This window comes from Tamandua tetradactyla, chromosome 4 (assembly GCF_023851605.1).
Source record: "Tamandua tetradactyla isolate mTamTet1 chromosome 4, mTamTet1.pri, whole genome shotgun sequence".
Classification (NCBI taxonomy): domain Eukaryota; kingdom Metazoa; phylum Chordata; class Mammalia; order Pilosa; family Myrmecophagidae; genus Tamandua; species Tamandua tetradactyla.
In genome coordinates, this window is record NC_135330.1 from 9,492,323 (window position 1) to 9,516,266 (window position 23,944).

General features: G+C 56.4%; 1 protein-coding gene across 7 annotated transcripts in view; it reads right to left on the reverse strand.

Annotated features, from left to right (window-relative positions):
- MEF2D (myocyte enhancer factor 2D) overlaps window positions 1-23,113 on the reverse strand; it is a 32,751-nt gene extending 9,638 nt beyond the window's left edge. Inside the window, exons 1-9 of one of the 7 annotated variants that reach the window (XM_077156470.1) lie at window positions 22,774-22,948; window positions 9,163-10,100; window positions 7,232-7,423; window positions 6,504-6,707; window positions 4,948-5,085; window positions 3,759-3,969; window positions 3,462-3,518; window positions 1,580-1,770; window positions 1,084-1,104 (exon numbers count right to left, since the gene is read on the reverse strand). In XM_077156470.1, the coding sequence (XP_077012585.1) occupies window positions 1,084-1,104; window positions 1,580-1,770; window positions 3,462-3,518; window positions 3,759-3,969; window positions 4,948-5,085; window positions 6,504-6,707; window positions 7,232-7,285 (876 nt within the window). In that variant the 5' untranslated portion in view covers window positions 7,286-7,423; window positions 9,163-10,100; window positions 22,774-22,948. The other 6 variants (XM_077156473.1, XM_077156469.1, XM_077156471.1 and 3 more) reach the window with 6 other exon arrangements.
- Between the last annotated feature and the right edge of the window lie 831 nt (window positions 23,114-23,944).

The window sequence follows — 23,944 nt, forward strand, 5'->3', positions numbered from 1 at the left end:
GGCCCCAGCACCAACATGGCCCAGTGTCCTCGGGCAGAGCAAGGGAGCGCAGAGGCAGCGTCCTTCTCCCGCCTCGCCCATTCAGTGCACCTCTCATCCAGCACACTGTCACACACACCCTGGGAGAAGCATGTTGGCAACCATGAGGGGAATGCGGGGCCTGGCGTGGCGTGTGCCTGCGTGCATGCACACACGTGTGTGGGGCTGTCGGCTCCATCTGCCGCTGAGTCACTTGTTTATTCCAACTCCACGCTGGGGCCGAAACTGCCGCCGTGTTGGCCGTCAAAGCCTGCCTGCCTTTTCCAGCTTCTCTGGCCTCCCGTCAGGGAGTTGGGGAGGGAGGAGCCCCTGCCTCATTCCTGGCTGAGGACGAGTGTGCGCGCGCGCGTGCGTGTGTGTGTGTGTGTGTGAGAGAGAGAGAGAGAGAGAGAGAGAGAGAGAGAGCGAGGAAAAGCGTCTGTGCACGCCTCTGAGCGCCTGTGAGACGGGCTGCATGCAGGAGGGAGCACAAGGAGACAGGAAAGGCAGGGAAGCCCCACACAGAGGACAACTCTGGCCTGGGTTTGGGCCTCAGCTTTCCTTGGAAAATTAATTTTGCTTTTTGAATGGCGTCCTTCCTAAGGAGATCCCTGTCCTGGGTTCTGAGAGTGCTCTGGAGGCCTGAGTGGAGTGAAAAGGGAGGTAGAATTTAGCTCCCTGGCCCAAGGGTCTAATACAGGCGTTCTGTCTGACACATCAGTATGGGATGTCTGAGGCCTGGGACTGGCCCCCGCCCCTTGCACACATACCCAACACACACACACACACAGAGAAAAGTGTATCTACATGAGCACGCCACACAAAGGTACTCGTGCCCACACAGGGGCACACACATGCATGGCTAACCCCCACCCCACCCTGTTCATCTCTATCCAGCCTGGCACCAAGCACAGTTCCTGGCAAATAACCAAATAAACAAACAGCACACGCTGTACACACGGGTAAAAGGACAGGGGCACACACGTACTCCATGCGGGGTGGCTGCAGAGCAACGGGCTAACCCAGCATACAAAGCCATAGCAAACATCTCACAGCCTCACTTACCAGATCTAAATGGTCCTCAGTCTGGGAGCAGAAATAAAACCAAAGGGATGGTTCAATTTCTGGCCTCTGTCCCTACTCCAACACCCGTCCCTGTACTCCTCCCATCTGCCTCTCTGCACAGGAGCTGATGGCTCTCCCTAGCCTAGGGGTCTGAGGTCCTCACTACCCTGACTGATCTCCAGAAGATGCTATCTTCCAGACTCCACCACTGAGGGAATCCTCACAATCAAATTACCATCCCTCTTGCTGTAATGACAAACCCCTCCTATCACACAACCTTTTCTCCCACCTCCTGTCCTTTTTTACGACACCTGAGGCTGGTACTTGGGTGTTTCAGCCTCTTATAAGGCCCTCTTGGAAGAAGGAGCTCAAGAAAAGCCATGCTTCCATCCCCTCTCTTAGGGAAATCCAACCTGTGGTTAATCTGCTTCCCTCCTGCTCTCTGCCCACGCCCCCACTCCCTAGCCCCTGCCCCTCAGCCCAGACACCCACTCACCAAGTGATGCATTAATCCCTTTCCTCCCTGGGAAGTGATGACCCGCAGGTCAGGCTTGCGGCTGGGGGCTCCAAGCTGGGCGCTGTGGGCAGGTGGGGGTGGAGACTTGGAAGGGATGACCTTGTTTAGGCTGTTGCCATTGGCCACAGGGAGGAGGCCGGGGGAAGCTCGTGCACTGACATAGCCATTCCCTGGAAGAGCGAAGAGAGGAGGGTAAAAGGAAAAATAAAGCCCTATTAGTGGCCCCCATGCCAAAGGTTTCCAGAACCTCTCAAAGCAATGGGTGCTGAGCTATCTGGTTTCTCCCTTAAACCATCCTAACTTGGGAATAAGGGAAGAGAACACCCCTTAATCCTGAATCCTGGAGTCCACCCCCCGCTTCTGCTGCATGTGATGGGGCTGGGTCAGGGGCCCTCTAAGTCTGGTGGGAGAACTGGAAGGGCACTGCAACCTCTGTCCCCCAAGAGGTTCTTCTGCAAACAAACGTCTCCCTCCTTTTCTCTCCTTGGGTCTGTACAGACAAGAAGACCAGAGATCTTTGGAAGCCCAGCACCCTAAGATCCCACAACCTACTCCTACCTGGGCCCATAATCACCCAGGATGGAATCTGGGTTCCAGTGAGGATCCTGGTCACCAAAGAAAACCACTAAGCACCCGGACTGCTCCCTTCCCCAGGAGCCGGGGACACTGTGGTTGGGATCAGCACATGTCAAGCCGCCTCCAGCTCTGGGGGAGACGAGCCATTTGCTGCTGGTGGCGTTGTTACTGAGGAGACTGATGACACAGCCACCACCATAATCAGACTGGCACTAACAACCATAACAACAATCTTTTACATCTGTCCCACACTCCACAATCTTGTACAAAGGGCTTTCACACACACATTATCTCATTTAATCCTCACAATACCCCGGCAAGGCAGACATGGCATGTATCATTAGTCCTGCACGGAGAGGAGGAAACTCGAGGCCTGGTTGGCAGAGGAGTGATGACGTGTCCAGGCCACACAGCCAGCTGCAGGCCAAGCCAGGGCTCTCATCTGCTGCCCAGTTGCTGGGCTCAAGGGCCTATATGTATCAATGTTTCCTTACGGTCCACAGGTACTTCTCTGGCTCTCTTCTTGAAGGAGGGGTATCCACCCATCCCCCCAACTTCCTGACCCCAGTAGTGTGTGTTCTCTAATGCCTCAGGCTGAGCTGGAGGACTCTGAAGGCCACAGATATGGGGGTGACCACCTTGCTCTGTCCCCTAAGAGCACGCTGTGCTGCCAGAAGTCTGCGACTGCCCCCATCCCAATTCCTAGATCACTCTGGGAATGACAGGAATGTCAGGATGACGTCAATGATGACACCTGAAGTCACAGTCATCCAGCCAGACAACAGCACGAGGCTGGAAGGGCTGTCAGTTGCTGGGGGTGAGGAGCTGGGGGGAGTAGCCTTCCCTCTGTGACTTACGGACACGTGATCACAAGTGCACATCGGATATCAAGGTATTTGCGTGAGAGTGAGAATGCACGTACATGTATGAGCGACTGTGTGCCTGTGCTTTCGTCCCTCTGGGCAATGCCGGATATTCTCATCCTCCAGATCCCTCCCAGACCACCCTACTCAACTGGAAATATCTGAACCACTTCCTTCCAACCAGAAATGCTGTCCCATCCCCAGTTTGCCCCAAACGCCCTGAGCCAACATCTCTCCTCACGACCCACATCAATCACAGCTGTAGACAACAAAATCCACGGGCTTTAAAATCCTGAGTATACATCCACTCACACCACAGGATGTTCCTATCCTCTCTTACAGGTCTTTTGGGGACCTGGATCCGTTGAGTCATGGGGTGGGCAGAATCAACGCCCTCCCAGGAGAAGAGCAGCTGCACTCACCAACAGGGCTGGGGCAGGCTCCGTTGGCGCTGTTGAGGTCTCCCCCCAGCATGGCCCCTGAGGGGAAAAAAGAACCGTGATAAGCTGACAGGACTCCCCACCTCCAGAGTGAGTCCTGGGGACTGAATGAGGGAGGGGACCCCAGGAGGAGGAGTCATAGTCCCTTCCCTCGGGGGCGACACAAATGGGGAAATGCTGTGGTGGGGAAAAAGAAATACTCACAACTGAAAATGGAATCCCTGAATCCCCATCTTGCCTCACTCCTGTCTCACCCAACCACCCCAGCAGTCTGCTCACCCGCACTGGCCGGCCGCTGGGGCAGGCCGGGAGACACACTATTCCTCTGCAGTGCTGGCTGCTGGGGGGACAGGAGCCGCGGGTCCGTGAGGGATGATGTCACCAGGGAAGGGGTGACCAGGGAGCCGCTGGGATTGCTGAACTGCAGTGAGCTCTGATTGGACACGGGCACCGTGACAGGCATGGCAAAGTTGGGGGCCGGGACGGCCGACTGCATAAAAAGATGGAGGAGCAGGGTCAGGCCAGGCTGACCCCTCACCCTAGACCCCACCCTGGAGGGCAGGCAGGGGTTCTTCTAGTTTCTGGGCCACGCACCCTAGGGCCAAGAGTCCAAATGTTCTGCCCTGGGCCCTCTTGGAGTCCTGCCTGCCACTTCCACCAAGAAAGACTGTTGGTAGAAATGCTTTGGGGTACAGTTCTGGCCCGGAGAGTGAGAACAAGGCTCTGCTGGCTGCAGACAGGACCAGGGACGCCCTTGAATGGAGGCAGGTTAGTCCTCAGCCAGGCAGGACACACAGGGAGCGGGTTAGAGGCCCCAAGTACAGACCCAAACTCACACACACAGCTGTTAAAGGCCTGCACCGGGGACCAGGGACGTCGCCCTTGTAGTCTCCACCCATCAGGCCTGCTGCAGAGGGGGTTCAGCCCCAACTCACAGCCTTCCCTTTAGCAGGCTCTGTTTTCCCTAAACAATCCTACCGTGTGTCTCAGGCTGGAGGCATCAGAGTGCGCCAAAGGGGCCTCTCTCCAGACTGGACAACGCGGACTCTCTAGCTTCCTATCATCTAAGGACCTCACGTCATCTACAAATGTCTTGCTGGTAAGGGGGCATCCAAACCCCTCCTGGCTTACTCCCCTTCCAAGATGAATCCCAGCTAGGGTCACAAGTTTCTTAGGATCAAGGGCAGAGAATCCTCAGTGGTCGTCAACAGCCGCAGCCTGGCTCGGAGCGGGGCGCAAAGCCACACCATGCACCACGGGGGGCTCTCCACGCGACTACTCACGGCCAGTCTATAACTCTGCATCATTTTATCAAACTCCTCGTCTATCTTTTTATATTTCTCCTCCGTCTGGGGGGTCAGGGTAAACACCTCGTCCACCTCAGGGCTCTCACATTCCCTGTGCTTCTTGTGCAGCGCCTGGGGGAGGGGCCGGAGGGGCCGACAGAGAGAGCGTGAGTGGGGCTCACCCCGTAGCGCCGGAAGAGCCCGTCGAGCTCCTCGCTGGCGCGCCGGTACTTGTCCTCCAGCAGGGGGCTCTGCTCCAGCGAGTCCTCCCCGTCGGGCTCCGGGCTGTCGCAGCCGTTGAAGCCCTTCTTCCTCAGGGTCTGTAACCGCACCACTGCCATCAGCCGGGTGAGGGCCCACCCGGCCAGCCCCCAGAGTCCTTCAAACCCTCCCCTCCTGGTGCGCCCCCCACCCCAGTGGCAACACCTCCTTGAGCCCTAAGGACCCGGTGGGCAGCGCAGGAGGGGCTTCACCCCGGAATGCAGTGGGCACAAAGGCGACAGGTGGGAGGTGGCTCTGGGGGGAATCGGCTGGAGGGGGGGGGCGGGTGCCCTGGGCCAGCCCTGCCTGGCCAGAAGCCCCACGCATTCCCCAGGGAAGGCAGTCAGGGCTGGCTTTGACTGTCTGCAGCCTTGCTCAGGAGAAGAGGGGCTGACCCCGGTGGCAGGGAGTCTCTGGGGACACAAAGTGGCAACAACAGGGAGAGAGAGATGAAGACAGAGAAGGGGAGAGAATTAAGATGCTGAAAGGCAATGAGGGAACTAGCGCTGACTGAGGCCCTACTGTGTGCCGCCCAGTACGATGCACTGCCAACAGCTCAGAGCATCTCACACCCTGAACTGCAGTGGCCGGAACAAAACAGAGGCTACTTGTAGGCCTGGAGTAGACCCCAAAGCTACTTCTCCATGCTTAAAATATCTTTACAGATACTTGTTTTGTCTATGTAAAATATAAATCAATGTAAATTTTATATTCTGGTCTAGAGTAAATCTGTTTTGTGTAATGGAAAACAAAGGGAATTTCCTCCACTAAGTTAAATTCTTGGTCCTGGAAGGCAGGGCTGCGGCTCCCCAGACGCCTTCATCCTCTGCACAAGTCTGCATCTCCCAGGTGTGCGCACTTCAGTGTGAGAAACAGGAACTGGGCTGTCCTCTTCAACTCACACGACACCCTTCAAAGCAGGCACGGGGCCTGTCCTGTGGAGGTGGACACCAAGGCATGCTACGCAGGCTGAACAACCTGCCCAAGGCCACGGGGCCAATAAAGGCCGGGGCTGGATCTAAAGCCTGTGTCCTTCCAGAGCTCTCAGTGCTGGCTCCCTCTGAAACAGAGAACAGAGCTACAGAGACCCAAAAAGGGATGGAGGGCTGGGAAAGAATGAAACAAAGAGAAAGACAAAGAAAGGGAGTCAGATGTGGGAGGAGACCAAAAGATGGAGAAGGAGAGAAACAGGGAGAGAGAGAACACAAGAGAAGACAGCAGAGAGCTGTCATGTCATGCCTGACCAACAAGGAGAGACTCTCAGAGAGGAACGGAGCGGGCAGGATGCAGGGGCCCCACCTGGCAGCCCTGGAGAGGTCAGTTCTCCTCCCACTGTCTGGGTGTGCACACACAGGTGAGGGCTATAGGGGTGGGTGCACACCTGTGTCTGTGGGGGCAGCCCAGTGCAGGTGGCGTGCACAGGCAGGGGGAGGCACGGCTGCAGGCAGTGGGGTGCCGCGTGCGTGTGTGGGCCCACCTCGATGATGTCGGCGTTGGTGCGGCTCTCGTGCGGCTCGTTGTACTCCGTGTACTTGAGCAGCACCTTGTCCATGTCGGTGCTGGCGTACTGGAACAGCTTGTTGGAGTGGTTAAAGATGATGAGTGCGATCTCACAGTCACACAGCACGCTCAACTCGTATGCCTTCTTCATCAGCCCGAACTTTCGCTTGGTGAAGGTCACCTGTGGGTGGGTGGGTGGGTGGGTGGCCAAGTCTGGCTCAGTCAAGGCCTGCCCAGGAGCCCGAGCCTATAGACAGCTAGCCCCCATTTTCAGGGTTTCAAAACCTTCCCCTCAAGAGCCCCTGGTCTGCCAACTCACGGACAAGATGTAGTCAAAAGACAACTCACTGAAAGGAGAGGATTTAGATGGAGAAAACTCCACAACTCTGTGCTGGGAGCTAGGAAAGTCAGGGGACAAGGGAAGGATTCATTTTGGAAAAGGGGGAAGTACCCAGGTGTGGCCTAAGTTCACATACGGCTCCTGGGTGGGGGCACAGGTCCCTCTGGTTGTAACAGCAGATGAGCCTTGGAATCCTGAGACACAGGGTGCTACGGGCTGCAGGGAGGTGGGGACTCCTATTCCCTCCACTCAGCCCTTCCCTTTCCATCATAGCTTACCCCTTCTTCCAAGAAGCATGAAAGGATGGGAGGCAGAGGCCAGCTCCCTGCCCTCACCAGCTCTATGTGGCCCCAAATCCCCCTCACCTGTCGGTTCCGCTCATCGGTGATTCGCTGGATCTGAATCTTTTTCCTCCCCATCTTCTCTGGGGGTCCTCAGTGCCAGGGAGGGGAGGGGCTTGCTGGGTGCTGGATCTCGGTGCTCCTCACACTGTGCTCATGAACAGCCCAGGACCAGCGCTCAGTTCATGGTCTGCAGGACACCTTCTGCACAGCCTCCTGGGAGGGGAGGGTCACAAGAGGACTGTCAGTCCCCACCACCCCCAGACCTACTCCTTGGGCACCAGGGCCAGCCTCACAGCACCCCTGTGAGAGACTGGCAGGCTCTGAGCCCCATTCTCAAAATGAGGAAATAAAGGCTACCTGAGGCAACGGCCTGCCATGGCCAGGCCCAGGCTGTAATGCATACTCAGGGCTCAGGACTCTGGTCCAGGCTCTTTACTCCCTGTCACTGCTGCCCCCCAGGTTCTAGATCGGATAGTGTTCTCTGGCTTAGAAGAGTCTGGGTCTTAGAGGGACAACACTCCCCACTGTCTCCCCAGAGCTGGCCTGCAGTGGCGACACCTGGGCTCACCAACTGCCCCTCTGGCCCAGAAGGGGTTCCTGTGCTGATGCCCAATGTGGGGATGTGAGTGTCCCTGGAGCACATCAACAGCGGCAGTCCCCAGGCCCACCTGTGGAACCCCGGGCTCCCTAGGGAAGTTCGGGGCTTCAGGGCCCTACCTCCCTTCAACCACAGCAACTCCACACCAATATGTTTTACTCAGTAAAATTCTCAGTAAAATGTCCTAGAGTTCTTTTTTGAAGAACAGGTTCTGCTGCTTTGAACAAGCAAACAAACCACCTCTCTAGACCAAGGTTTGGAAAATTTTTCTGTAAAGAGCCAGATAATAATTATTTCAGGTGTTGCAGGCCATATAGTCTCTGTTTTAACTACTCATCTTTGCCACTGTAGCATGAAAGAAGTTGTAAATAATATGTAAACAACTGAGTGTGGCTGTGTCCCAATAAAGCTATGTTTACAAAAACAGGTACGGGCCAGATTTAGCCAATAGGCCATAGTTTGCTGACTCCTGCTTTAGAGGAATGAGTCCTGAGTCCAGACCCAAGCTTACTCTAAGGGCAGTGCCTCCCAACCTGCATACCCTGAAGCACACAGGGAAATCACGATACACAGGGCCCACCGACAGACACGGAGGAGGGTGCTGGCAGCCAGGGGGACGCGGGTACCAGGTAGAGCGATCCCCACCTCGGCACATCTATAAGCCATAGTTCACTGAATGAACAGCTCTAATTCTAGAACCAGGATGGGAGAAAGGGCCCTGCATTGCACAACTCCAGGATGCACAATGGGATGGGGAGAGGGCACAGAGAAGGCACCCTAGCCCAAGCCAGAAAAGGTCACATGCTCTCAGGTGCGGGCAGTGCCCACAAGGGATAGGTGAGCCCTCCAGGGGCCAGAGGGACCCAAGGTGGAAGACGGTATCACCAGATGACTTCAGAGCCCTGGAGCTCGAAAATCCCAAGAGTCTTTGGCTAAGAGGTAGAGTTTTAGGAGATGCTGGAGGAGGGCAGTGACCAAGGGTTCCAGGCCTCCTAAAACCACTCTGGGTGGGTACTAGGGGGAACCTGGACCACTGAAGTCCAATCCTGCCCTCGAGAGCTCCCCCTCCACAGAGATCTTCCCAGAGACTTTGCTGGGCAGCCTCTGACTGACCCTGACCCCCAACCTGGACAGAAGTGTCATTGGGGCATCTCTCAGTGCCCCTCTCCACCCCCATTAACAATGGCTGCTGAGCTTCTCTGAAGCTTCTCTAGCCCTACTTGACATGGCCTTCAAGGTACCACAGTAGATGCAATGGTTCAGTCTTGGCATGTTGGTCATGGATGGTGAGGGATGAGGGAGAGGCTGGGAATCTATGAACTTGGGAGAAGCCAGGAACACCTCCATTCATTACCTTCCCCAGCACCATGGCCGCCATTCCTCAAGGCTTTCCACAGCCTGGCTGGAAAGAGCTTCTGCTCTGTCTAGTCTACGATAAACAACGTGGCTCCCTTCCCACTCCTAGAGGAATCCTTTCACATTCTAACCTCTATCTTTCGTGATGATCTCCCCAGAGAAGGATCCCAGTACTGTCTGTTTCTTCTCCTTGTCCTTAAGGCACTCCATGGGCCCTGAGTTTCCTACTGGCCTCCCTCCCACACACCCTGGGACGTCAAAACCAGCCCAGCAAGCCCTGGGTAACCCACCTGGGCCCAGAACCAGTGCAGTCACCCCATTCCTCCTCTGAGACCCCAATCCCTGCCATCCCCCACTGCAAAGGCTCCAGTTCAAGGGTTTCAGCTCCCCTGCTTTCCAATGCAATCCAAAGGCTGTATCTTCTACAGCTACAGTGGTGCCGCCTGTAGGGAAGGGCGAGAGGACACACTGGGGTGGGGGTGGGGGAAGCTAAAAAAGAGTTAACTTTTTAAATAGGATTTTCTGGGTTGGCCCTGAAAGCCCCAATCTGAAGGCAGTAACAACTGTACTCCTGTGCTTACAGCATCTACCCTCACTGCTTCTCCCATTTTACTACCTCTCTCCTAAGACCCTTTGTTCATAAGCAGATTCTTGCTGAGAGGCACCGTCTAGTGCCTCTCCTACAAGCTGGGGGAGAACCCTCTCTTTGCTCTCATGACTTCAGAAAAGTCACTCCTGCAATCTAATCTCACTCTTTTGGTTTCTTCAATTATATACTCTCAAGGTACCCTGATCTTTTCTACTACTTATCACAACTGTAAACAATTACAGTTTTGTGTTTCTGTTTAATCCCTGGCTCTCCTATGAGACTGAAGCTCCATGAGGACAGGACTACATCTGTCTTTTTTTACCACTCTATCCTTTGTGAGGAAATGTCTGTGGAAAAGAAGGAAGGATTGTTTCATTAATGTGACCCTGTAGGAAGTCCCTCTTGTGGTCTAACCTCCATCCATCCTGATGCAGTACCAGCTCCTCTGACTCTATTCTCTGTGGAGGTAGAACCCTTCCTCTCCTAACTGTCCCTGAATATTTTCTGTTTGGACATCATCTACCCTCAATCACCCCTGCCACCCCAGACCTCAATCCTCCCCACTCTCAGGATGGCTGGTACAGAGGGTAAGACTCTAAAGTCTTCTAAGGAGCAGCCCTGAACACATGGAGATGGAGAGGATGGGGTTGCTCAGGCAACTGTCGCCTGGCAACCAGCTCCCTAGCTGATCTCCTACACCGCCCCCCCACCCCCGCCTCATGCTGGGGGAGCTGGGATGCAAGAGAGATCAGGGCTGAGAAGGCAGGGAAGCTACAAAGACCCACTAAGCATCCTCTGACAGAGGGAAGTCAGGGTTTAAAAGACCAGGCTCCATCTACCTGCACGACCTGCCAAGGGAGCCCAAAGAACTTTCTATAACCCCGTGCTTCCCAGGGCCCCTTCCCCATTGCTGCTCCCACCTCTGCCCAACACTGCCAGAGGAGGAGTTTCCCCTGCCCTGGGCAGTCCTTCCTCCTATCTAGCCACCAGCCTTTCTACAAAGCAGGCTCAGTCTGTATATGATTTCTTTTTCCCTCTGCTATCCATTCCACATTGCTGCAGGGTCTTTGAAAGCTCTGGAACAGGGGACCATGAACTTAATTTTGCCTTTGGATGAAGGGTAACTGGGGCTTGGGTGCCCATAAAGGATCCTAAACTGATTCCTTCTAAAATGTAGAGGCCTGTCCTGTCCAAGAATCCTTCCTACCCAACTAGACAGACTTTAATAAACACCTGGACCTCCTTAATTAGCCCTCTGCCTAATTAATTAACCAACTGCTAGGAGCCAGAGGCCTGGGCATCTGTTCTCCAGATGTGAACCTCCCGACTCTCCTCCCTGTCCTGCCCTGTCCCTCTCCTCAGCTTGCTTCTTCCCTAGTAAGCCCTCCTAGATGATCTAGCCCTTGGTTATTTCTCGAATCCTCTCTCCTTGGCTACGCCTGGAATCCAGGCCTTAAGGCTTAAGACTGCCATGGAGACAGGGGGTTGAACAGGACAGCCTTTCTACTCTGATGACCCAAGGGCCTGCCCAATCCTAACCTCAGGCCACAGCTGTGAGTTTGGGCTGACAGCATCTGTATCACTAAGCCCCTCAAAGCTACCACTGCTTCTGATTCTGATTCACCACTCCCGGGCAAGGATGGCACACAGGGTTGAGTTGGGCAGGGCAGACATCCTGGGGGTTACAGGGGGGTGGGGCATGCAGAAGCAGGGAGGGAGGGAGGAGGGCAGCTGGGTTAAGCCCCATGGAGGATACAAGGCAGGAGATTCATCTGATAGCACCCTTGTCAAGGAGGAGGGGCTGAGGGGGCCAGAGTATATGGGGGATCCAGAAGGACCCTGTAAATAGGTAGCCAATTTTCCAAGCTGGGCTACTGACCCAATAGGAAATTGTGGATTGTACGTATATGTGAATAAAATGCAAATATCATACAAAAAAGCACCCTAAGGGGGGTCTTGGTTTGAAGGGGGCATGGGGGAAGAAACAGGCCCCTGCCTCCCCCAATGTAGCACCTCTTGGTACCTGAGCAATATTCAAACCATTCTCTGGTTTCAGAATGATGCTATCTCAGTTCCTGTGTGAGGGTGGCCTGGGGCCGGGGTGGGGGGGGTAGGGCGGGGCAGGGGGGCGGCAGTCAGGGCAGTCTCCTCGGAGCTGCAGTTGCAGTAGGGCTGGGCAGGTCTGTTCTTCCCCGGCAGCTGCAGGAGAATTATTTTCCCTCTCTCCTGCTGTAGTCAGGGGAGTTTCAAACCTCTCCTCCCTCCCATCCCATACCCCTCCACCCACAAATGCCCCCTGTCCCAGAGGCCCAAGGATCCTTGCGGCATCTGCTTCCAGAGCTCCCACACCAGCGCAAGTCAAACAGGAGCAGATACCCAGAGAGGCTGAGTGAGTGGCCTGGTATCACAGAGCAAAAGGCCTCAGCCGTGCTCTTCCCCTCAGTGAGAAAAGGTGCTCTCATTAGCTGCTCTTTCATCCCTCCCTCCCGGGCTGCTCAGGGCTGTAGGCTGTGGACTGAAGGGGAAGGCAGGAGGCGCTGGAGACAGCTGTCACCCCCTCCCGCCCCTTCCCTGTGGCTGGGCTGCAGGGCATGAAATAAGCAGCAGGCGCTGGGGGGAGGGGGTGACAATCCAATCCACCTGTCACCCCCACAGGCAGGCGGCCTCGAGCAGCCTGCTCACTAACGAAGGAGGAGGCGTGGGTGAAGCAGACGTACACAAGGGGGTGGTAGAGGGGGACAGACATACGGAAGCAGGAAAAGAGACAGAAATAAGAGGCAGAGTCCAAGAGGAAGGCAGGGTGTGGGACAGAGGCAGTGACAGACAAGGAGATGGCCAAAGCAGGGAGGGAGAGAGGGAGACAGAGACAGACAGACAGACAGACAGATGGTCAGACAGAGACAAAGACTCAGAATAAACAGGGAGGGAAGGAGAGGCAGGTTCAACAACTGCTTGCAGGACCTAGGCTGCTGGGCTGGGTGCAGGGGTAGAACTTCCCAGGACACCATCCCTGCCTTCTCAGGACTTGCAGTCCAGCCACAAGACAGATACGGAGGGGCAGGTCCCACCTAGGGCCAAGAGTAAGGAGAAGCAAAGGAGTCCTTGGGGACCTGGACTGGGCCCAGGCAGGGCCGAGAGGAGCATCTTGGCTCTTGCAGCTCTGGACTCGGCTCAGGCCGAGCCCAGACAACCAGGGGCCTGGGGGGGCCTTCTCAGTCTCCCATCAGCCCCAGGGCTCACAGGCGTCCTGTTCATTCTCTGCACCTCAGCCCTGGGACCTCTTCCCTCGAAGCCGAGTCGCACGCCTAGGGGCTCTGGGGGCAGGTGGGAAGGGGAAGCCAGGGCCTCCTCCAAACCCTAGGAGATGGGAACCAAGCAAGGCGTCCAGGGCCATCTCCCTGTGGTTCACAGCCCGGGGGACACGGGGAGCAGGCCCTGAACTGACGGGAAGCGAGGGGCACCGCCTCCCAGGGCTGCGCAAAGCAGCGCCCGGCCTCCCACACTGGCCCTGGCCCCGTCCCACACACAGGCCACGTTTAAGGCCCACAGGCAGGGCTTCTCCCCTAGCCTGTCCCCCTCCCCACTACCCTTCGGCCCCCGCCCCCAACATGGCCAGGGTTCTTTTAGGGTCTCTCTCCCATCCGGGTCCCCAGCCCCAACCCTCCTCCCTTCCAGGATCTGTCTGGCTGGCTTGCTACCCGAACCCCTGGTTCCCACCACCTTCCCCTCCCTCTGGGACTCCCCTCCCCCAGTCCCCAGCAGCTCAGGGCTGGGCAGGGGCTATTTTTAGCCTGGGCACTGAGCTAATTTTAACTCACCGACAGGGGACCCGGGGGCGGGCTGGCAGGCTGGGTGGGGAGGAGAAGGCCAGTTCAGGAAGGCTGGGCCTGGGGCGGGGGTGGTCTCAGGTCCCAGGCGCCCAAGGAATGCAAGTGGGGAGGCGGGTACTACAGCCTTAGCTTAAGGGACAGGAACTGACTTGCCAAGAGGAGCACCCAGTGTGGGGAGCAAGGCCGGGAGCCCTCAGCCAGCTTCCACTGGGTAACCCTCCCCGGCCTAGCCCAGGCTTCCCTCCCTCTCCCTCCTGGCAAACCTCCTGGGATGGGGTCATCCTGTTCTCTGCCCAGGAGATGCCTCAAGAATGAGGGGTCTATCTCCTGAGCCTCCCCCGCTGCTTCCCCACCCCAGCTTATCCTTCCTGTAGTCTAGCTCTCATCCTTCCTGTAGCAGCTGTGAGGCTGCCTGGCTCCCTGGGGAGACACCCCCTCTCTCCCCTCACACCACTAGCCCTAGCTATGGCCTTTCCCTGATGGCCTCCAGGCTGGCTCCTAGGCACCCTGCAATGCTTCTGGAGTCACCCAGGCTGCTATCAGAAAAGTCTTTGGGGAACAGGAGATTAAGTCCTAGGAGAAAAGGGGGAGTGAAGTAGGGCAATGAAAAGCCTGGGGAAACAGGGGTTTTCGGCTGAGATTCTGGGTGTCTGGGTGTGAGTCCTTGCTCTGGTCCTAACTTGCTATGTGACCTTGAGCAAGTCACTGCTCCCTCCAGGCTTCATCCCACCAGCCAGAAAAATGTGTGGGGTGAGGGGAAGCAGGTGCCCCCTTCCAGACTTTCTGTGCCTGTTTTCTTCAGAGAGGCACAAGTGGAGAGGAGGTCAGGAATAGGTGATTCCATGGAGAGATGTCCTGGTTGGGTCCATCTTCCTCCAGCTGGGGGCAGGGGAACAATGTGGGGGCATGAGAGTAGGAATAGGGCTGATGAAGAGGGAGGTGCTTTCTGCAAAGCAACCCTCCAAAAGAGGGCCAAGGGGTCCTCTCATGGTCAGCTAGGGCAGGTGTCAGGTGGGGCACATGAGGCCCTTGGGGCAAGTGTTCAGCCATCCCAATCCCCTCAATATACTTGGAATCAGATCCAGGGCTTGGAGCCTTCTGCTGTGGGTCACAGCGCAGTGACTGGTTCAAGTTTACTGTCATGGGCCTTAGCAGGGCCAGTTCTGGAACCAAGGGTAAGCCTTGCTCCATGCCCGACCCCAGCAGGCCTGAACAGCAATGACTCACTGCTGCTCATTTGCATGGGGATTTGCATAGCGTCTCCGACCTTATTCCCTTAGGCTTAATTTCCCATTCCAGGACCTGGGGCACTCCCACCCAGAATTCACGGGACCTTAGGGACTCCAAGTGGGGTTACTGGCATCAGAGGTCCCCAGTCCCATCCTTCTCCTTCAGAAACACTTCCAGAACTGATAAATACCCCTGCAGTACAGTCTAGAACTCTTAATCCAACCAGGTCCTCTACTCTTGTCCACGTTCCCAAGCTGGGGGACGGGTTGGGTAAGTGGGGCTCAAGTGGGGCTCAGCCACTGCCTGGGGTTCCCTAGGACAAGATTCCCATTCCCCTCCTTACTGCCAAAGCCGGGGCGGCGTAGGTGGAAGGGGGAATGGACTCTCATTTGCTTCTGTCTCTATTCCCATTTCTAAAATCCACTCCCGAGAGTGGAGAATGAAAGGAAATGGCCTAGTACAGGAGGCAAGATAAATACAAGACCACAAAGACTTCCTAGAGCCAAGTCCTTGGACTTAGAGTAGTCTCTGGAGCTCAAACTTGCTTTGTCAAAAGCCACCTAACCAAACATGGGCAGCTGGTGACATTTGTGGGGTGGAGCATGGAAACCTGGGCATTGCATTCCAACCAATGGAAGCTGGCACTTGACTAGCCCCTTGCCTTGCTTTAAAAGTCTGACCTCCATTTGTCCAGCTCTAGTATCTACACTTCTAGTCATACCTTCTAAATCAATGAAGACCAGCAGGGGCCTCCTCTCCTGGGAATTTCTTTCTATTACCTAACCACCATCCCTTCCACTGGAGCCAAACCTTCTACTGCAATCTAAGCCTGTTTCAGTCATCTACATGGGAGTACTGCACATGGGCCCCTAGCCATCAGAAGCCTCAGCTGAGGAGAGGTGGGGGCGGTTGGGACGGTTAGTGTGTCACCTTCCACCTCCCCACCCAACTTCCCTCTGGGGTCTCAGGAGACAGAAGTGAAAGTGGCAGCTGGGGCCTTGGGGGCAGGTCAGCTCAGAGAACCGTTGGGGTGAGCATAATGCTATCAGTGCTGGGTCTGGGCTGCCTGCCACAGCAGCAGGTGGGCTGATGGTTAGATCAGGGGAGGGACTTCCCATGGAAATGAGGCCATGGAGTAATGATGGGGCTTGGGCTCCTAGCCAAAGAAAGAGCAGAGTGAAGAGGAAAGAATGGAGTGAGGAAAGCAGCAGACAGTCCCAGAAAGGCACTCTCTTCTAGAGGACAAGAGTTTGTCCTCTTGTTTTTAGCAGCAGGATCCCTTCTCATTTACAAACAGAGGCAGGGCTGGTCTGGTTGGAGCAGATGAGGGGCCAGGCCCTGAGTACTGAGACGTGAGGGCAAGGAAAGAAGGGAAGGACTGCGAGGCCCTCAGACTGGACAGCACCAGCTCTGAAGGAGGGGTAGGTAGTGGATCTGCAGGTGAAGTGTCCACCTACAGTTACAACAGGGGACTCTCCGAAGGAGGCCAATCCAATCAGGGAAAGCAAATCCTCCTAGAGACATCATGACCTCAGGAAGCCACCGAGGACTTAAAGGGGCTGTGCAAGGCGGTGGCTGGGTCTCCTTCTGCCTCGAAGGACAGTCCTCTAAGCTCCTGGCAGAGGAGGGTGGGCAGTGCTGGCGCGTGGGCCTGCTGAGGCGGTCAGCCAGGCAGCTCTTACGGGATTAGCTTGCTGCTTTCAGGAAAGGTGCCAGGTGAGGCTAAGATGCTCAGCCAGAGGCAGGGGGGCCTGGCAGGCGGGGGAGAGGGTGGTTTCAGTACCCACACACCTCTATGCAAACACATGGCCCTAGCTTTGTGCCCCTCACCAATACCCGGCTTCTTACCCTTCTGTAAGGACGTTGTGCAAGGACCTCTCTGACTGCTGCCAGCTAGGACCCCTGCCTACGAAGACTTCCCTGCCATAGCTATGATCGGGGGCTATCCTTCCTCTGAATGGGAAGTCCTGCCAATTGTCTGTTTTCTATCCCTGTGCTACATTTTACAATCAGGGCCCTATCCCTGGGAGCAAGTGAAGAGGTTGAGGGGTTCCTCCTTCTCCCCTCCCCCTCTGCTCCTCACCCCCTGTGCTGACAGGTGGGGGGAGACAAGAAGGAGCAACTGGGCCAAGACAGCTGTCCACACCCAGGCAGCCCGGGCCTCCCAAGCCTTTCATGGGGTATGGGGGCGTCAGTACAGAGGCAGGCACCTGTGGGGGCTGGAGGACAGGGACTCAGAGGTCAAGGAGAGAGGTGACTGGGAAAGCCTGAAGCACCCCCCTCTAAGATCTGCTTTTCCTCCTGTTCCAACCATCATCTCTCATCAAACACATAACATATGCATGCTCTAGAGGGAAAAACTTGAGGTTCGAGGTCATCTGCTCCATTCCTTTGCCTCCAAGTTAACTTGAAACAGCAACAGTGGGAAGACCCCACGAGAAGTAGCCAGTCCCTTCTCCCTTCCAACCCCTGGTGTATTTTTTCTTGAGGTTTGGGTTCAGGCTTTCTCTTAATCTGCAGTCTCTAGAAGTGACAGAGAATGAATACAGGTTCTCCCATCTCTCACCCCAAGTATTTGCTGGAGGGGGTGGGGGATGGGAAAGTAGGGCTTGCTTATTCCACGCAGTTAGTGGGATTTAGTGAAACTCACATGGCAGAATGTGGAGGGGACAGGCTCTGAAACAAGGAGACGGCTGGTCAGGAAGGGCAGGTGGGCTCAGCTTCCCAAGCTCATCTCAGAGTCAGTATGAGCCCAAGTCTGAAAGGTCCCTCAGGGACTCTTCAGTCTACTCCTCCCGCTGCCACCACTCTACCCCTCACACCACACACACACACACACACACACACACACACACACACACAAACATCAAGGTCGATACCCAGGACACCAGAGAGCCTGTCTGCCCCCACCTCAACTTCTGAGTGGCTGCCTCGGCAGGCAGGTCCTGGGCAGGTCTGGAAGGAAACACCTATTCTGATCTGGGCACAATTTCCCCCCCAAACATCCTTCCATTCTCACATGAAGCAAGCGGTAGCATTTCCCTTTCACAGATTCGGAAACTAATTCTGAGATGGGCAAGGACTTGCCCAAGGTCACCAGTAAGGCAGGCTGGCTGCTAGGGGCAGGACTTTCTCAGATGACCTGGACTGAGGGCAGGGAAGGCCTCCCTGGGTCCCCTTTCCCATTACCCCTCCTAAAAAGTAGGGTTTTACCTTAACAGACAAAATGCTCCCTAATTGGAGAAAGTCTGGGCAACTTACTTAAATCTCTGAGACTCAGTTTACCCAACTTCTGAAAAAAAAAAGTGTGGATAAAAATGCATCCTCTTATGTTACTATGCTCAGCACAAAGCTTGGCACACAGGGTCATAATAAATGAACGTTTCCTCCCTCTGGTCTTCAGGGATCTCAAGTTTCAATTTTTGGTCTCAAAACTATACTGGAAAATTGGGGAGGGTGGGTGTTACTGCCTGAGGGGAAAATTCCCTTGGCCAAGGGGGCAGAAAAAGTTTCTTCTCTATAAGCTTCCTCGGTCAGCCCAATTCCTAGGGGAGTGGCCAGAGCACCCAGCCAGAGGCACCAAGCCAAGGTCAGTGACCAGGCCTCCAGCCCAGAGCCTCCTGGGAGGGTGAGTTTAAATGAGTAAATATGGTCCTGCCTGGGTGTGGCCTTCGAAAGGCCAGAGCTTCTGACAGAAGCTCCTCTCCCCTCCTCAAAGGCTCCATGCCCAGCCTACAGAAGGGAGAGAGCTGACAGATGCTGTCCCATCCCCCCACCACCCCTAATTACGGGTATCAGGGTCCTGTGCAGAGTCAGTGAACGCATCCACACCTGCCAGGGCCAGTCAGGGCATGGATTGGCCCCAGGAAAGGGAGACTGTGGCCTTGGACTCAGGAAAAGCAAAACGTCAGATGCGAAGTGCTTTGGGGATCACCTAGGGCAGGTTTGCCTACAAATGCAGGAGGGCTCAGACACAGCCTTGATACCTCCGAGTGTGCTCATCAGGATGAGTGGGGAAGCCACAGAGACCACAGACAAACCTCCCAAACACCAGGGCTGATGGCTGCAGGGTTAGGGGAACTCCTTGTGCATCTGGAAAGTGGAGGCCCGGAGAGAGGAGTGACTTGCCCAAGGTCGTATGGTTAGGGTGAAGGGCAGGGCCAGGGCCACAGAGAGGGACAGGTGGGGGTAGAGAGAGACAGGGATGGAAGTCAGCCAGGGCTCCTTGACTCGCAAGCCATGCTTTTTACCTCACAAACAGGGCTCGGTCGGCCCATCTGTGGTCTAATCTCAACCCCTCCTGCTCCAGCCAACCCTTCTCTCTTCAGAGTCCTGCCATGTCCTTCTTCTTGCTTCCAGTCCCTCACCCTATCCCTGTTACTCATCTGCAAGGTGGCAGCTGCTCTGTGGGTGTCTACACACTTGTGTGTACGTGCTGCACACCTTCATGCATGTGTGCCACTAAATGCTGCAGACATGCCAGGCACATCTGGGCACGCCAGTCTGCACAAGACCTTCACCCAGTCCACTCTGCTGGGGACAGGGGCCCAAATGCCTGCTTTTCCATAGCTCCAGGACAAACTCTCAGAATACTTTCAGGCCCAGGCAAGGGGAGAGGAGAGAAAATAAATATGAGCCAAACAGCACCATCCCCACTAGGCCAAAGGTCAAGGGCTTTGAACAGAGCTACCAAGGGCCACTGAAGAAAAAGTATTTTAAGATCTCCTCCTTTCCCAGACAAGTTAGAATACCCAAACTAGCCCCACTGGGAAGTTTTTCCTGTAGGCTAAGCTCAATCCTGCCTGCTGCAAACGTGGATGGACAGGGTGACATCAACCACAACACATTCAGATGTCCAACCTCCAGAACAGAGGTCTGAGCACCCAACATCTTCCCCTCCCCCTATGAGTGAAGTCACCAGCTAAGACAGACAGACAGACCAACACATGGTTGGTTGGAGTCTGGCCCCATGACTGGCTCATAAAAGCCACCAGCGATTACAGTGATGCTGAGGCTGTGCGGCCCCGCCACCATTCCTCCTTCCCTTGTAAAAGGGGGATAATTGCCTCAAACCATTTGGCCTAAGAGAGCCTGGAGAGTGCCAGCCTTGGTGTGGGGAAAATCCTCCACCACAACGTCCAGGGTGCTAGGCCAAGGTCAGACCCAGAAGCTGACTCTCCACGATGGGTCTGAAATCCATGCCTGATCATCACATCCACTCAAAGACTCCAGGTAAACACCAGCTCCGACTTGAGTACAAGAGGTCTCGGGCCTTTTACTACTCCTCCCCTGGCTTTCTACCCCCTCTTCTCCAGTAAAGCCACTAACCCCTGAACTGGAGGGGCAATGAAACAGGGGGCCTGGCTCCACATAAAACCAAGGAAATTCTGGATGCTCCCATTTGTCCCTGGGTACCCTCTACCCCTGGGGGGTACAGAGGAATTGCTGGTAAAGTATTCAACACTGTACTTGCACCAGGCTAGGGTAAGCACTGAGACTCTGGACCCAGTGCCAACTAGGGACAGCAAGGGACCAGCTGGCCAGGAGAAGGGTGACAAGATGAGCAGAGGCCAGGCCTCTATGCGGGAACAGGGACTAGGGCACCCCCAGGGCAGGATCAGAGGAGGAGAGTGGGGGGGGCTAGGCCACAACCGATGAAGGTCTACCCCTAAGTCCCCTCTCCTTGGGCTCACTCAGGAGGCAGAGGCCCTCCTCCAGCCCCCTAGCTGCTGCTCCCCCTGCCCCACATCTGGGCAGTCTCTCCTCTATCTTCTTTTATCCCTCATACTTCCCAGTAAAGATTCAAAAAAAAAAAAAAGGCCCTGCTGGGGAGATTATATAACAGCAGAAAGAAAGACTATCATATCTTTGGGCCTATGAGAAGAACGAGGAGCCAAAAGAGGCAGAGGAGGGGAAACTCAGGCCCCCACCCCAGCCCAGGGGCACCAAGCACAGAGTGGGGTGATCACTGGGCAGTACCTGTCAGCCTCCCAAGTCCCCCATCACTCTACTCCAGTCACTGGGTACAAGAGACAGAAGCTCTAGCCCAACCCCACCCCCCAACACAAGGGTTAAGATGGTTTCTCACTGGATCCTGCTTCTCCCCTCGGACCAGGACCTCAAGGACTGCATGGTTTCCTCTCTGTGGGGGTCCTTCCCTACTATGAAGCTGCGCTTGAAAGAGCAGATGGCTAAAGTGCTGACAGATTTGCTGTGTAATCTCAGGTAATCAACTCAACCTCTCTGGGTCTATAAAGGAGTTTGAGTGACAGCTCCTTCATCTGCACAGAAAGTAGAGACCCCTTTCCTTACAAATGCATATGCACACACATACACATATACAAACACACACGAGGTGGGTTGGGGGAAGGGAGTTACAACAAAGAACAAATGACTGCTGAATCTCCAAGGGCCCAAATGCCTATGATGGGGCAAGGGGGATAAGGACAACACACAGGCTCCAGTGTCCCCCCTATAAACAGGTCTTCAGCCGCCCTCAGATTAGTCCCACCCCACCCCCATCTCCTGCCCAACGCACTGAGAAACCACAGGAAGGAAATTCATTCCCAGGCAGGCCGTGGGAGCTGGGACAGCCAGGCTAAGTCCTGGGGCGGGTGTGACCCAGTGGCCACAGGAGGATGGACATCTGTGAACACTAACATGTGCCTTTTCAATATGTCCTCAACTGTGGAGATCTCCTTGGTGGGGGATTTGGAAGGGAGTAGGAAACGGATAGCTTCCTAACTCCAAAACACCCAATCTCTTGTTGGTCTGGGCTCCCCTCCTATCTTGAGGAGGCTCGAGCAACCCAAGGTCACCACCCCAGATGGCAAACTTCCCATAGTCCCGGCTGGCCCCTGAACTGCTGCAGAAATCTGATGAGGGGGTAAGGGGAAAGGGTGGGTGAGGGCCCCCCCCCCCCCATCGAAGACACCACGCTTCCCAGGAGATCTCAAATGGGGCCTGGGCTCAGGGAAAGAGGGACACAGGGTCCACCCACTGTGCCCTCCCCCAACTCACCAACAATGCAATGTGAGGGAAGGCGGAGTGAACCGCCACTCAGGACAAACCTGGGATAATCCACCCAGTGGTTCCAGCTGTGCCCACACCCAGGAGCCCCTCTCTCATGGTGGAGAGACCCCAGAAGGCGGTCGAGAGGTCAACCTAATCACTAAGAAGAGGGACCTCCTTTCTCCCATTCCTGTAAGACCAAACCTGGAAAGAAGGGGGTTGACTGGCAATGGGGTGGCAAACTAAATGCACTTTAGTCTCCCTGACCCTCCCTGGGCAAAGCCTCCCTCTCCCTAGACCCCCACTCCCAGCCCAGCTCAGCCTGCCATAGGTGGAGGGAGGGACTGGAGCACTCTTGCCCAGATGTTGAACAGCTGTAAACTTCTGGACCGGGGTTCTCTAGCAGGGGCTGACAGACAAGCCAGATCGGGGATCTCGGGGAGCGGAGCTGGGAGGTCCGGAGTAAGGGTCCCCACGTGCCCACCTCTGTAGCGACTGGAGTCTCAACTCCACAGGCACTCCGCAAACACGGGCCGCGGACACACACACACACACACGCCCCAACCCACCACCCCGGTGTCATCTGAACAACATCCCCCCTCCCTCCCCCGCTTCCCAAACAGCTGCGGCTCCCCCCGCCCCCACCCTCGCGCCGCCCTCCCAGGCCCCCTTCTGCACCATTTCGGGCCAAGGAGGAGGGAACAGGCGGCGCGAGGGGAGAAAGGGAGGGAGGGCCGGCTGTGAAAATGTCAGTCGCTCCCGGCTGTCACCGGAGACCCCCTCTGAGGATGGCGCCCCTTCCTAGGTCCCTGGGAGATCGTCGAAACCCCAGTCCACCGACAGATCGGCACACCCCCAAGCCACCCGTCCCCACACTGTACCCCCAACAGCCAAGGGAATTAGAGCCCACACCACTTGTCCCCACCGCCGACTTCCAACACAGACAGACCCTCTTGGAATCTCCCACCAACGCCGCACGAAAACAGCCCGCTCTGCGAGTTCCTCCCAGCCCAAGGGGCCACCCCATCCCACCCCTCAGGGGGACGGTCTAGACCACCCTCCACCCCAACCCCTGGACGGGGTGGGGGAGGGGGCCTCTTAAAGTGGCAGACGCATTATTTTTCTCTACTCACCGGCCCCGCGGGGGGAAAGGGGGTGTCGCCGCGGGAAGGGGACAGTCTTTGCCCCTTGTCCGGGGGATCTTCAATACCGGGAAGCCGCAGCTCCGGGCGGAGGGAATAATAAATGAGGCCGGCGTCCGCGCGGGCCCTGGGCGGCGCCGGGGGGCCTGGGCCCCCGTCGCGGGCGCGGGGGCGGGCAAGCGGCCGGCGGGCAGGCGGGGGACCGGGGCCAAGCGCCCGAGCCGCCTCGGCTGTTGTTGATATTTTGCTTCCTTCCTCCTTTCGGGCTCCAAAGGTAACTCCTCCAGCCCCCGGGAGTCGAGGCCGACGTAGGCACAGCTCAGCCTAGCTTGAGGGGTGGGGGGAACGGGGGTGATGGACAGGCGGGGGGGCCAATGGGAGGAACCTGTGGGGGCGGAGGGGCGGGGCCGGGGCCGGGGCGGTCCCGGGGATGCGGCCCCGCCCCTCGCTTCCTTCGGGCCGGCGGGGCCCGGCCGGGTCGGCCCCCCACCCCCCAGGCTTGGCTGCCGCGCCGGGAGCGGCAGATCCCTCCGCCAGCCCGGAGGGAGGGGACAGAGGGACCGGGAGAGGCAGGGCAGGGAGGCAAGAGCTAGAGGCCTTTAAAGGGCTCGGCCCGCGCCCGTGGCGCCCTCTCCCAGGCCAGCGGACGGCCGCCTAGCGCTGCCGCCACCCTGCGCTCTAGGAGGCCCTTTCCGGGGTGCGGGGCAGCGCGCACACTCCTATACACACACGCTCCCTCGACACCCACCCCAGCCCCGAAATCCCAGGGGAGTTGGGAGGTGGGAGCCTAAGTAGGTAAATTAAGAGGAGACTGTAAGTGGCGAAAAGATTCCATCTCTCCCACTTAGTGTGTGACGAAGACCCAGTTAAAGGGCCTCGTTCTTTTCTTGGGGGGTTACCTGGGGAGCTTGGCTGCTCCCTCCACCTGTGACAAGCCTCCTCCCCTCCCCGGGCCCGGCTCGGCAGACGCCCAACAAT